We start from the raw sequence: 11,558 nt of genomic DNA, 5'->3' as shown, positions 1-11,558 counted from the left end.
GATAAATTTCATTCTAAGTAAGTAAACGTGCCCATATAACTTAGCTCTTCTTCCATTCTCCTTAGTTGTGCCATGATGATTTAGTCTTCATCCTCTATCGATTTGGTTCCCACATATTAATTATATGAATCTCAAAGCTTATCCCTAATCAACAGACCAAATATTGTTATTGAGTCTGTCTAGGAAACAAACGTAATTTACTCATTTATCCTAACAGATCACAATGACCGAGTAATGAACTGTCTCTAGATAGTTCATATTGTGCGTAGTAGATATTGTCTCCTATCCTCATACATCCACAAATCTCCAACTTATAAATCATATCGCGATTGATTAATGAAACTGAATATTAGCTGTATTGATTATATTTTGTATATACCCCAACTTAGATGTCTAAATTTGGATTTTGACCGGCATCAACAAAAAGGCTGGAAAAAGGTGAAATCGTCCTCTCTTTTTTCTTTCTTTTTTTCCACTGTTTTTTTTTTTTTACTTTTTGTGGTAAAATGTTAAAATTAGTAGCATTACTTGGTGAAGACCGAGTTTCCAGAGGGGCGAAAATCATCGCGTGAAAACAGTACTGCTTTCACGCGATAGTACCACAAGGCATTTACCCTTTGCAATTAACAAGATATTAACCTACGTTTTTTCAGTCACTGAAAGGCTAAGATCTGTGCTGACCTGCTAATAGAAGGAACAACAGCCCTTAGATTTACTACTTTCCTTGATTGTTCTCCAAGGCAATGTAGGTAAGGGCAGCAGCGTCATCTCGTTATTGCTTCGTTATCACACTACGTCGTGAAAGTTTATTTATAGTAAAGGAAGGAAAAAGAGCCCATAAATACTGGACCTCAGATACTTAAACACGATTCACGAATAAACACAAACACAAAAGCTGTAATCCAAATATCTGATTGACCAAAACCCAAATACTACTTCTGTCATTATTTATCATCATCTTCTTCAATCTTTGGGGTTCCTTTTGCCGATCATAATGGTGAAGGAATCGGCAAGGAAGTGTTCGCATTGCGGTCACAACGGGCACAATTCTAGGACTTGCAACCACATAGGGCATGGGGTTAACAATAACAACAAAGGGGTTTGTTTGAAGCTTTTTGGGGTGAACATAATGGAAAGACATGATGATTCTATAAAGAAGAGTTATAGCATGGGAAATCTCCAGGCTGCCGGGAACGCAGACCAAAACAACAATATCAACGTCGGAGCTGACGATGCTGGCTACCTCTCCGACGGCCTCATCCATAACAAGAAACGAAAGGCCGCCCATGATAGGAAAAAAGGTACTCACTTATCCTAGATTTTAAGTAGTTTTTGATGGCTTTCCCTGTTTCCCTTGTTGTGTTTGAGGCTCCTAAAAATGTTTCAATGCTCTTTATGTTTTTTGTGTGTGTGAAAATGCATTGGTCTTTATGTTTGTTCCTGCATAACCTAGGTTTGCCACTATTTAAATGTGATATTCTCTGTGGTTACGATGTTTGTTCTTGATGGAAGTTCTGTCCTACTAGTTATGTATACGAGTCCTCTGGATTCGAATTGGTTGCCTTTTTTTCATAGGTCTATTTCTGACCTCTTTGAGTGTTTGATTTTTATGTTTTTGATGGGAGAGTGTCTTCATATTGTTGTTATTGTGATATGCGTCTTCAAATTTGATACTAATCCATATAAGTTGGCTTCTCCAACTGTCTTCCGTGTTGAAATGTTCTGAACCTGTGTTAAATTAGAGCTCAACCTGTTTGTTTAAGATTGACTGCAATTGTGATATTGGATTTAAATTAATTGTTAAGATACTAAATTCTTATCTTTTCAATGTATCTCCAGGGAGACCTTGGACTGAGGAAGAGCACCGAGTATTCTTAGCCGGATTGAAGAAGCTTGGGAAAGGCGATTGGAGAGGTATTGCAAGAAATTTTGTGACAACTAGGACCCCAACACAAGTTGCTAGTCATGCACAGAAGTACTTTCTCAGGCAGGCTACCAATGACAAGCGTAAACGAAGAACAAGTCTTTTTGATATGCACTTCAAAGAACTATCAGTATGCCCCTATCTTTCAATTAGTAACTTACTTTATGTGCAATCCTCAATGATGTAAATGAGTGATTGGCTATTGATCAACTTGTAGGAACAATGTGCTCTGCAAGATTCTTCACTCTCGCCGACAGCCAAAACTGCCGAAGCCTCTTCCTCTTCTTCTTCATCACTAGGGAGCACCTCTAAAGTTCTGCCACATATCGCTACGAACTCGCCACAAGAGAGCATGCCATCTCAGGTCCTTAACCGATTTCCGCATCTGTGCTTGGATAGCCCCCCATCTGTTGCTCAAATGCGTGCACTATCTTGCAGTGTTCGTAGTTATGCCCCGGTTGTCCCATACATGGTACTTTATCACTTCCATCCTTGTGCAGTACTGTTACAATATAAGCAATGGTCACTCTATTTTGCATGAGCATTGATCTGTATCATATCTTCTGCACTAATTTTATTTGTTACCTCGATCTACATTTCTAAGTAGTTTAGTAATTATCTTTCCATCAGCAGGTAGGAATGCCTGGGACTGTACCTTATACACCAGCAGTGCACTATGGCAGCCCAACTTTTCACTACATGTTTAAGACGCAGGGTGGTAATTTCGCTACATGTCAACCGGTTATTGCTCACCCTTCAGGGATTCCATCATCACCGAGGTCTCTCCCAACTAGTCCATCTGTGGGAGTTCACCCTATGAACTCACCGATCACTAAGAAGGATGCTTTAGAGCTTAAAATTGGGCAGCCTCAACCATCTCAAGGAGCCAATTTGTCATCCTCTTCTTCTGGGGCAATCAGAGTGACATAGAAAATGGCCTGTTACATCCCCTTTTTTCTTTGAAATTTTGATTTTGAAGATATATATTTAGAAGTATTATAAGAATAATCTACATATTTGTTTGAAGAGGTGTTTGAGTTGTACAATGCGGCAAATTTTGGAAGTATGAATACTGTTATCTTGATAATGATACGGTGAGTTATATACAACTAGGGATCCAATTAGTGCCCCTTGCAATGACTGGATAGATGATAATTTGTGATCGAATAGTAAGTTTTACATTCAACTTCTCACCAAAGTAATTTATGATCGAATAGATTGTTGTAGGCTTGTAATGCTGCAAAATTGTCAATTAATCATATATGGCTGGCCCGAATTCATTGCTCTCTTTATAAACACTTCAAAAATTGATGACGAGCAACTCCCAACACACTTATCTTTCAAGATTATTGAGATAAAACAGGGATTCAATCTACTGGAACCACCATAAGAACAGGTCAGAGATGAAGGTCTAATTGTGACACTAGAACAGTGAACCATAGTTCAGAAGCATGAAAAGGGATTAGCACCCTAAATATGAATGTAATGTCATTACATAGAAATGCATAATTCATTTAGCATCTACACGATAACACGAAGACTAAATTCCATATTATTGTCTTTAACTAGAATCCCAAGCATAGTTTCCTAGTCATGCACGGAAGTATTTCCTCAGTAGGCCAGGAATGACAAGCGGAAATGAAGAATCAACACTGTTCTTGACGATAACAGGTACTTAATTAGTGATTTAGTTCGATTCCGTGCCATACATGAGGTATTGAGTTGTATTACAAATAGTCTCAGACACAATCAAACCACCTCAATAGGCAGAGACTGAGCTTCTGTATAATTTTGAATGCAGAAAATCAGTTAAAATTTGCAGATCGTATGAACAGGTAAAGAAGACTTCCCAGCAGAGATATTTTGGTGGTCCTTGATATCTACTACAATGGGGAAAGTATGTGACTGAGCACAGAGAATCGTTTGAAAGTTGGACCGTGCCAGATTTCTCTGTTTTATTTCTTTGGTCAAAAATCATTTTTAGAATTCAAACACTAAACTGCCCACCAGGACTGAAAGTTTCTCTATATAACCAGAGCTCTGGCTAGGCATTACTGCATCCTCTCCTCATTCAATCTTTGTCTAGTTTCATCGTATTGTACTCCATTCTCGATTTCTCTTACTGTTTGTGATTCTTGAAGCCTCTTGTTCCTGAGATCTTGCTCCCGACTCGTTTTTTTTAAATGGTTCGTTCTTTGGAAAATATGAGTGAAAGCAGTGATGGAAGGTACTTATGAATCAGTCTGTTATCGATATTTTTTTCCCTGAAAAAACACCACTCTGAAGCCACTTCAGTTAGTTAGCCAGTCTGGGTCGATAGAAATTTATAATTCTGGCTTTTGGAAATTGCAGGCATCTAAAGTGTACTTCATGTTTGGAATGGAATGAGTTGGAAAGAAGCTATATCTGAAGCAGCAAGATGCACTGCTGAACCACAATGTAAGGGGGCTCACACTTTTGTTTTCTGGTCCAAATAGTCTGCTATTCTCATTAAAAATTGGCATGAAATTATTTGCTTGCAGGTAGAGGTTGTCCAAGATTTTGGGGCAATTGTCGCTCGGCTGAGCTCCATTGATCTGTTGTATACCACTGTACACATTGAGTCCATGAAGAAGCTATAGGTAGCTTTTGACTCGAACACAACATTCTCAACTGTGGCTACCGAACTTCTATGCTGAGTTTATTTGTTCAGTGCTCCAAATGACCTAAAACCTCCCTATTCTGGAGGAAAATTGTTCCTTGTTTTGAAGAAACCAGATGACTTTGTGACCAAGGATTAGCCTCCGGGTGATGCACTCCGTGCGAGACATGAATTAATCGCATGAGGTAGTCACCATCTAAAATTCAATTAGGTCAAATACTCAACATGAGCAAATACAATATTGTTTAAATTGATGATGGACATTTTTATTCCACATCTTTCAATCTTACTGAGAATAAAGCGAGTATAACTAAACCGCCAATGTTTGGATTCCAGATAGTAATGATCCAAGAGGTCATAGATGACAAACTGGAAAGTCAATATAAGAACAAAACCAGTGAACAGAGAATAGAGAAGCATAATAACAAGTCAGCACTCTTTTAGTTGGGAAAACAAATCAACACTCATTACATAGCAGATATCCATCTAACACCAGAACCAGAATTTTATATAACATCCACACGAAACACTAACTCCGATTTAATGAGTCATTTGAAACAGAATGTAAAGAAGTAGCTGAGCATCAAATATCATTTTGTACATACCAGTTAAGGACTAAAAAGAATGAAATTCAAGAGTAACTTATAAAACATACTGACAGGCAAGTCATTATATATAGTTTCAGAAGGCACAAGTAGTCATCTACAGTTTAGAGAAGAATGAGGAGCCTTCTCCTACATGTGCGCATGCCACAGAAGATAGGCATTGAATCCAATTAAGATGAGCAGCAACCAGAATTCTGGTTGACAGGTTGTCCTCGAATTTGCACCGTTGGTGGCCTTGCATTGTTCATTGGTTGAGATGCCATCCTGCAGTATGTTATGAAATCCAATCATTTATCTGAAGACAGCTTCTAGACCACTTTGTGATAAAAGCAACAGTCGATCAATCCTTTCTTGTTCATTTAATTCAAAGATACACTAGACCGTGTTGCGCAAAGAATATGTCACAGTTCCCATTTGAAAATTACCCTTCTCTTAAACAGCAGAAATGAGGAAATTACAAAAAAAAAACTAAGGATCTAAAAACGTTACCTATTCTTGATGTCAGCAGACATTGCCATAAAAGCCTGCTCCACATTAGTAGCATTTTTCGCACTAGTCTCCATGAAAGGGATCCCAATCTCATCAGCAAATGCCTTTCAAGTTTTAACATACCAATGGGGTCAGGAAAGCGTGACTCGAATTTTGAATTTGTTAAGACAACAATATGGAAACAGAGGAATAATAGTAGACAATATGTCACCTTAGCTGTTTCATAAGACACAACTTTGTTGGCAGTGAGGTCAGACTTGTTGCCAACAAGAAGCTTGTTTACATTCTCACTGGCGTAACGGTCAATTTCACTCAGCCATTGTTTAACATTGTTGAAGCTTTCTTGGTCTGTCACATCATAGACTATCTGCAACATGCACCAAAAGAGTTAAGCAAAAAACCACTGTACCAGAATTTGAGACGAAATTGTGAGCACCGTAATGACAGAAACAGATTGGAAAGAAGGAAGAAACTTACTATGATGCCATGTGCCCCACGGTAGTAGCTACTAGTGATTGTCCTAAAACGTTCTTGTCCAGCAGTGTCCCACTACAAGTCCAGCAGAGAACAAAATAAATAAATCTAATAAGCTAGAAAGACTAATAATTCATAAGATCCGGAGCAAACATTTTAAACAGAGACTACAGATTTCTTCAAAAGAGAGGTCAACTGAACTAAAACTCATGGAAGAGATCCTACTGGATAAAATTGCTAAATGTTGGAACAAATGACAACCACAAAACGGAACAAGCACCCACCAGTACTTAAAAGAGAACATAAAAAAGCAAACCAGCAACAGGATTTCAGATCATCAACTCAAATTTGGTTAAGCAAGACTCACAATTTGAAGTTTGATGGTTTTACTGTCTTGCTCCACAGTGCGAATTTTCTACAGAAAGGGGAAAATAAAATGATTAGAAAGTCATTTCTACATTAACAGATATTCAGACCAGGACTAGAGCTTACAAAATCAACTCCAATTGTGCTAATATAGCTGTCCAGATATGAATCATCCTGTATCATCAGATAAAGAATACAGTCAGCAATAATCTTCACAAATCAGCTCCAGCAATAAGAAATGATCGGCTACATTGTACTTGATAGAAGCATATAGACGGACAAGTCAACTTGCTTATATCTAAGAACTCGCCATCACAAACAATATGTTTCAGCTTCATTTCAACTACTAAATACTAAACAGACTAGCGATTTCATTTTGATTTCAGCAAGTAACAACAATGATGCTTTTTTTTTTAAACTCTCCCATTAGAAATCTGACATACACATATCAGCATCGGTATACATAAACAAAATAGAGACGATACGGCAAGAGTGTCGACAACTTACAGCAAACCTCAGAAGCAGACACGACTTCCCAACCCCGGAGTCTCCGATCAGCAAAAGCTTAAACAAGTAATCACTGCAGACAGAGAACATCTCAACACAATCAACAATCCACAACACTCAAAATGCCGAAACACACACGCAACTCCACAGTTTTAGACACAAATTAACAATTCAACACTTTCAAAATAGCTAACAGCACATAAACATCATAATACACAACGCTTAATTGAGCCATAACCTAAAAATCAGCATCAAAATAGAATAGCTCAAACAAAATAAAACGATCCATCCGATACTACTAATCACAACTGGAGACTAAGATCGATAGCACAATCGATATTATAACGATTAAAATTAATAAAATTAAACGGAAAAATACAGAAATTACAACGGATCTAGATTAAGATTCTCGATAATAAAGAGAGAGAGAGAGAGAGAGAGAGAGAGAGAGGCGTATGAGATCGGAGACATACTATTCAGGATTCATGGCTGGGGGAGCGGTTTGATGATCTGGAAGGAGCTCGACCGGGATAGGACCGGTCCGGCGGGAAGAGAGGAGAAGGTAGAAAAGACCAGGTGAGATTCTCTCTCTCTCTCTCTCTCTCTCTCTCTCTCTCTCTCTCTCTCGACGAAGAAGAAGAAAGTTCGTGGAATACACACAAATGACAAAGTGATGACGAAACCGAAAAGTTCGGATATTTATATACACAAGAGAGGGCTGTGTGTTGTCAAAAGCCCGTAATATTTTCGGAGACGGTGACTTTTACCCGCCTTGGCCCAGCCCGTAATTGGTTTTTTGTTTTTTAATTTGTTTTTTGTTGAATTGTTTTTTAATCTTTCCTTTTTCATTCGGCCAGGGTTCGTTAATATCAAGAAAGCAAGTCGAGGAAAGAAAATTCCAAAACGTAGCAAGGTCGAGGAGCCAAGAGTTCCCACGCTTAATTTCAGATGATGACTCATGACTCCATCTAAACTACTGGAACTCTTTGGTGGTAGCTAGCAAGATCAAACAGCGTGTCTGAGTGTCTCCCTACGTGAAAGGCGCCGATCCGGCAGGAGAAGGATGACTCTGCAATCGCCCCCAGCGGAAGTTGTAACGACCCCAAAATTTCAAGCTTGAAAAACTCAAAATTTCAAAGCCGTTATCCACTAAACAATTTCAATGAAATCGAAATCATTTTAATGTCACAGCGTATCACCTCTGAGTTTAAAATATAACTCAGTCAAGCCGATTATTACAAACCCAAATGATAATTCAACATATAACAAATGGAATTGTATAATCCTCACAACAACCTCAAAAATAAAATTACACCAAATCTCACACACAATCCATGCTAGAACCTCAACACTACTGGATGCGAACGACTTCGAGTCTTCGGAGTCGTCACTCAATCACCACTACTCAGCACCTGCGGAAGTATCCCCTACACCATTGAAATTGGTGCACCGGGATTGCAACACAAACCCGGTAAGCTTTACAGCTCGTATGAGTAAAATATTAATATAACTCCAGTCTCATAAAAAGACACAACTCCACTTCAACACAGTATAAATGAAACTCATGAGAAAACGAGCAACCCATCTGGTTACTCTAATACTTTCGCAACATGGTAACTAATGAGCGCTGGTACACATCTGTTACCCCTCACTTAGTATACCGCTGATGTTGGGTAACCACCCGCCACCCAACATCCAAAAATAACTGAGTACTCATGAGCAGATAACCACCCGTTACCTCACATGTGGTACTATGGCAGACAGACTAGAGCTCTAACTGTATCGTAACCTTCGCCCGGCCAAAGGCTAGGTTCCGACTTGCCGAACATGTACAATAATCTCACATCATATTGTACCACACATCACGTCCGAAGACAAATCACAATATTTTACATTCTCCGTGATAAAATCATGTACAATAATCACACATCATATTGTACGTTTTAAAACTTTCACGATATAACCACAATAAAATCATAACAGTATGTTATATAGCAAACTATATATATTCGTATTTATTTACCATTTATACAATAAATACATAGTCCACTATATCCTATACATGTCATATTTCATAAACACCTGAAAAATTACGTACAATAATCTCACATCATATTGTACCATTTAAATCACATACACATGCACAATTTTCCGTCACTGAAATGACTATTTTTAATGAATTAATAACAGTATGTAATTTAATGAACTATATATATATGTGTACTTATTACTATTATACTGTATATATGTAGTCCACTAAATTATATACATGTTGTAATTCATTTAATAAACACACTTGCAAAAATGTTGAATCACCACGAGGGTAGATTCGTAATTCAGTGAGATTTTACTCACCTTATTGACTTGAGCGTAATTCCACAATTCCCGATGATAATTGTTTTCCTCGATTTAACGATCACCTTAAAAGAATAAGAAAAGAATTTAGAATCGTTTCGTAAACCTTTAAATGCCGAAACAGTAATAATCGGTTACTGTTCGGCAATTTTCGATTTTACGAAGTTACTGTTCACTGTTAATGTTCACGGTTACTGTACAAATACACAATAATACGTATTTCTGTACGTATAAATATTATATACGTATCTCTGTACGTATAAATATTATATACGTATTTTGTACGTATAAAAATTATATACGTATCTCTGTACGTATAAATACTATATGCGTATTTCTGTGCGTATAAGTACTATATACATATTTCTGTACGTATACATACTATATACGTATTTATATACATATACGTACTGTTTAAAAGGTAAATACAATCTCAGTAAATAAAATTTACTAAATTACCCTTTTACAAATTACTTTTTACATTTACTGAAAGTAATTTATAATTACATTTATCGTAGGTAAAACTTAATTACATTTACCATGCGTAAATAAAATTTACATTTACATTTACCGCACACAGTAAATTACCAAAATACCCTTCTGTCAAAACTGTTCACACCGCCGCACGTGGCGGCGCGTGGGGTACACGCGCCACCCGCCGGCAGGCCGCGCGTGGGGCACACGCGCCGAGCCTAGGGACGGCGCGTTGCATGCCACCGCCGCCCCATTTCTCTCCTTTTCTTCTTCCTCTTCCTCCCCGCGGCCTCACGCCGCCTCCTACTCTCTCCACGCACTCCCACGCGCCGCCTAGAGCGGCGGTAACCCCTCTCCTTCAATCCACCACCGATCTCCAACATCTCTACTCCAGATCATCCAAAAATTCACACAAACAACACAACAATCAAGCTATACTAATCCCTCACCTCAATCAACGTTGAACCGTCGGATTCGTCGCCGATCGTCTCGATTTCTTGCGGAGGTGAGTCGTCGTGTCTTGGGGTTGATGGAGGTGCACCTGTGTTGCACCCTAGCTTCGTCAAAGGAAGGCTTGTTCGGCGGCGGTGTGTTGCAGAGAATGGAGAAGCTCGGTGTCGATCCACAACGATGAAGGAAGGCGCGTCTTGCTTCGGAGAGGACGCAGTCAAGCTCGTGGTGGAGTGGCGACAGGCGGTGAGAAGCACGGAGGTCGGAGCCCCTCGGATCGTGGCTGGAAATTTGCTGAAGGAGGGAGTGACTCGGGAGGAAGGGAGAGGAAGAGGGAACCGAGAGAGAGAGAGAGAGAGAGAGAGAGAGAAAAGAGGGAGGCGGCGAAAGGAGAGAGGGAGAGTTTCCAAATATGGAAAACCCTAATCACAAAACCCTCTATTTATACTCGTTTCCAAATCGGAAACTAACTTCCGACGTTAATAACTTTTACGTACGTCGTCCGATTAGAACGCGTCACATACCCACGAACTCGTATCGACGAGCTCTACAACTTTCGTGAAGAAAGTTTTCACAACCGAGCGACAGAATAAAAGTCGATATATTCGTTCGGAAACGTAACGTTTTTCGAATTAAACGTTCCGAGAACGTAACCGTTACTTGTTACATAACGTCGTAACCAAACACATTCATACTAAATGAAATTTCACAATTTTATAGAGTTCAAATCAAACTCATATATTGTTTGAAATTTAGGGTTATTACAGAAGTGGTGATATATAGACACCAAGTTATCCTCGGTACGTAATCCTCTACCGAGTCTACGAGTCAAGTTTTATATTATGTGATCAAAGATGATTCTGGGGCAGACTTTTTGATTAATGTGATCTAGTTAGAGATCGACTACTTTTCTATCCAAAGTTCATCTGTGTCTTGGTGCAGAATGCAAGTCTAATTGTAGTAGTATGTTATGGTTGATTATTCATTGCAATCAATGACGGATCCAGCCCAAGACTAACCTGGACGGGAACCCTTGCGAGATTTTTGACCACGAAATATTTCTTATATTAGTGTTAACAAATATATATATATATATATATATATATATATATACATATGTACAAAATTGGATATTTAGTATGTATTTCTCCTAATTGAATGTATTGTTCTTCTTAAATAATCAAAATTCCTCAAGTATAATTCTTCTAATCTTCAAACTGCAACTATGAATTATTGAGTTTCAATCTTATCAATTTGAGAAAAATTTTATTTA

At 38.4% G+C, this 11,558-nt stretch overlaps 2 protein-coding genes across 2 annotated transcripts; one reads left to right on the top strand and one right to left on the bottom strand.

The window, feature by feature from the left end:
* The first annotated feature begins 994 nt into the window (after positions 1-994).
* On the top strand, positions 995-2,854 carry LOC126803156 (probable transcription factor At5g61620). Its single transcript, XM_050530918.1, has 4 exons — positions 995-1,301; positions 1,840-2,054; positions 2,142-2,396; positions 2,558-2,854. Exons 1-4 carry the CDS (start codon positions 995-997, stop codon positions 2,852-2,854), a joined length of 1,074 nt encoding a protein of 357 aa, XP_050386875.1.
* Positions 2,855-5,046: 2,192 nt separating this feature from the next.
* LOC126803382 (GTP-binding protein YPTM2-like) lies at positions 5,047-7,643 on the bottom strand. Its single transcript, XM_050531191.1, has 8 exons — positions 7,480-7,643; positions 7,007-7,079; positions 6,626-6,673; positions 6,501-6,548; positions 6,137-6,208; positions 5,871-6,026; positions 5,660-5,763; positions 5,047-5,434 (listed from the first exon to the last, which is right to left on the bottom strand). Exons 1-8 carry the CDS (start codon positions 7,491-7,493, stop codon positions 5,341-5,343), a joined length of 609 nt encoding a protein of 202 aa, XP_050387148.1. The 5' UTR covers positions 7,494-7,643; the 3' UTR covers positions 5,047-5,340.
* Positions 7,644-11,558: the final 3,915 nt, after the last annotated feature.

This window comes from Argentina anserina, chromosome 7 (genome assembly GCF_933775445.1).
Source record: "Argentina anserina chromosome 7, drPotAnse1.1, whole genome shotgun sequence".
NCBI lineage: Eukaryota > Viridiplantae > Streptophyta > Magnoliopsida > Rosales > Rosaceae > Argentina > Argentina anserina.
This window is presented reverse-complemented; position numbering and strand designations above follow the sequence as displayed.

What these genes read in the sequence shown, in the direction of transcription:
- LOC126803382 (XM_050531191.1), bottom strand. An exon ending in AAACCATCAAACTTCAAATT is followed by an intron (nt 6,209 to 6,500) that starts GTGAGTCTTGCT and finishes CTGGACTTGTAG; the next exon opens with TGGGACACTGCTGGACAAGA. An exon ending in TGTCTTATGAAACAGCTAAG is followed by an intron (nt 5,764 to 5,870) that starts GTGACATATTGT and finishes AAAACTTGAAAG; the next exon opens with GCATTTGCTGATGAGATTGG.
- LOC126803156 (XM_050530918.1), top strand. Translation starts at nt 995, where the DNA reads ATGGTGAAGGAATCGGCAAGGAAGTGTTCGCATTGCGGTCACAACGGG. An exon ending in CGCCCATGATAGGAAAAAAG is followed by an intron (nt 1,302 to 1,839) that starts GTACTCACTTAT and finishes ATGTATCTCCAG; the next exon opens with GGAGACCTTGGACTGAGGAA. An exon ending in CCCCGGTTGTCCCATACATG is followed by an intron (nt 2,397 to 2,557) that starts GTACTTTATCAC and finishes TTCCATCAGCAG; the next exon opens with GTAGGAATGCCTGGGACTGT.